Source organism: Cyprinodon variegatus, unplaced genomic scaffold (genome assembly GCF_000732505.1).
Source record: "Cyprinodon variegatus isolate N-32 unplaced genomic scaffold, C_variegatus-1.0 Scaffold1453, whole genome shotgun sequence".
NCBI classification, from domain to species: Eukaryota; Metazoa; Chordata; class Actinopteri; order Cyprinodontiformes; family Cyprinodontidae; genus Cyprinodon; species Cyprinodon variegatus.
This window is the reverse complement of record NW_015151906.1, coordinates 48,021-49,058: the sequence shown is the minus strand read 5'-3', so window position 1 is coordinate 49,058 and position 1,038 is coordinate 48,021. Positions and strand designations below refer to the sequence as shown.

General features: G+C 57.8%; 1 protein-coding gene across 1 annotated transcript in view; it reads right to left on the bottom strand.

The window, feature by feature from the left end:
* paxip1 (PAX interacting (with transcription-activation domain) protein 1) overlaps positions 1 to 1,038 on the bottom strand; it is a 30,291-nt gene that overhangs the window by 14,950 nt on the left and 14,303 nt on the right. Inside the window, exon 9 of the mRNA XM_015403179.1 lies at positions 11 to 484. Coding sequence (XP_015258665.1) covers positions 11 to 484 — 474 coding nt within the window. The remainder of the gene's footprint in view (positions 1 to 10; positions 485 to 1,038) is intronic.

Here is a 1,038-nt window from a genome sequence, read left to right as displayed (position 1 = left end):
GCTGCTGCTGCTGCTGCTGCTGCTGCAACATCTGCATGCGCTGCTGCTGCTGAAACTGCTGCTGCAGCTGGTGCTGCAGTTGCTGCAGGCCCGGTCTGAGGAGCTGCTGCGGTCGCAGCTGCTGCTGGGAGAACATCTGCTGCTGCTGCTGCTGCTGCTGCAGAAACTGCTGGTGCTGCTGCTGGGGGAAATTCTGCTGCTGCTGCTGCTGCTGAGCAACCTGTGGCTGCTGCTGCTGCAGCTGCAGCATCTGCTGCTGCGGGAGGTGCATCATGGGATGTGGTGGTTGCTGTGGTAACTGCTGATGCTGCTGCCCAGCCTGGTGAGCCTGCTGTAGCAGCTGCTGCTGCTGCTCCGCTGTGAGCGGCTGTCTGGACAGCTTACTCTGGCTGAACTGAGGGGGGTTGGTGCCGCCCAGCGTCTGAACAGTCGGGTTCATCTGCTCCGCTGGCTTCGTCTGACTGCCAGGCAAGTTTGGGAGGGTCTACGAGAAGGGAAAGGACAAGATGTAAGTCAGAAAGCTCCTGAATGAAGCTCTGAACAAAACAAACATGATCTGGCTTCCTACAGAAGATCACAGATCGCTCTCTGAGAATCACCCCACCCTGTTCCTCTAGGTCAGAGGTCACGGATTAGCGGACCGCGGTCCAGATCCGGACCAACCTGCTGGCTAATCTGGACCCAACCTGATTTAAAACAATTATAAATTACAGGATGTTGTCCAACGGCAGAATCTAATTTGACTTGCGCCTCTTCTCCTGTTAATACGGTAAAGCCCTGGGGAGCGTCCGGCTCCAGGCTGCACGTGATCCAAATGAGCCAATGAGCTGTAGCTCCGCCCCTTCTTGTCAGGGAGCTGTAGCTCCGCCCCTTCTCCTCCTTCTTGCTCTGATGCAGACCTAACTTCAGGTCTCCATGGGTCTGAAACGCCAACGTTTAGGAGCGGCGAGTGACCGGATTCCCAGCATGTGGGAGGACGGCCTACGGTGGGAGGACGGCCTACGGTGGGAGGACGGCCTACGGTGGGAGGACGGCCTA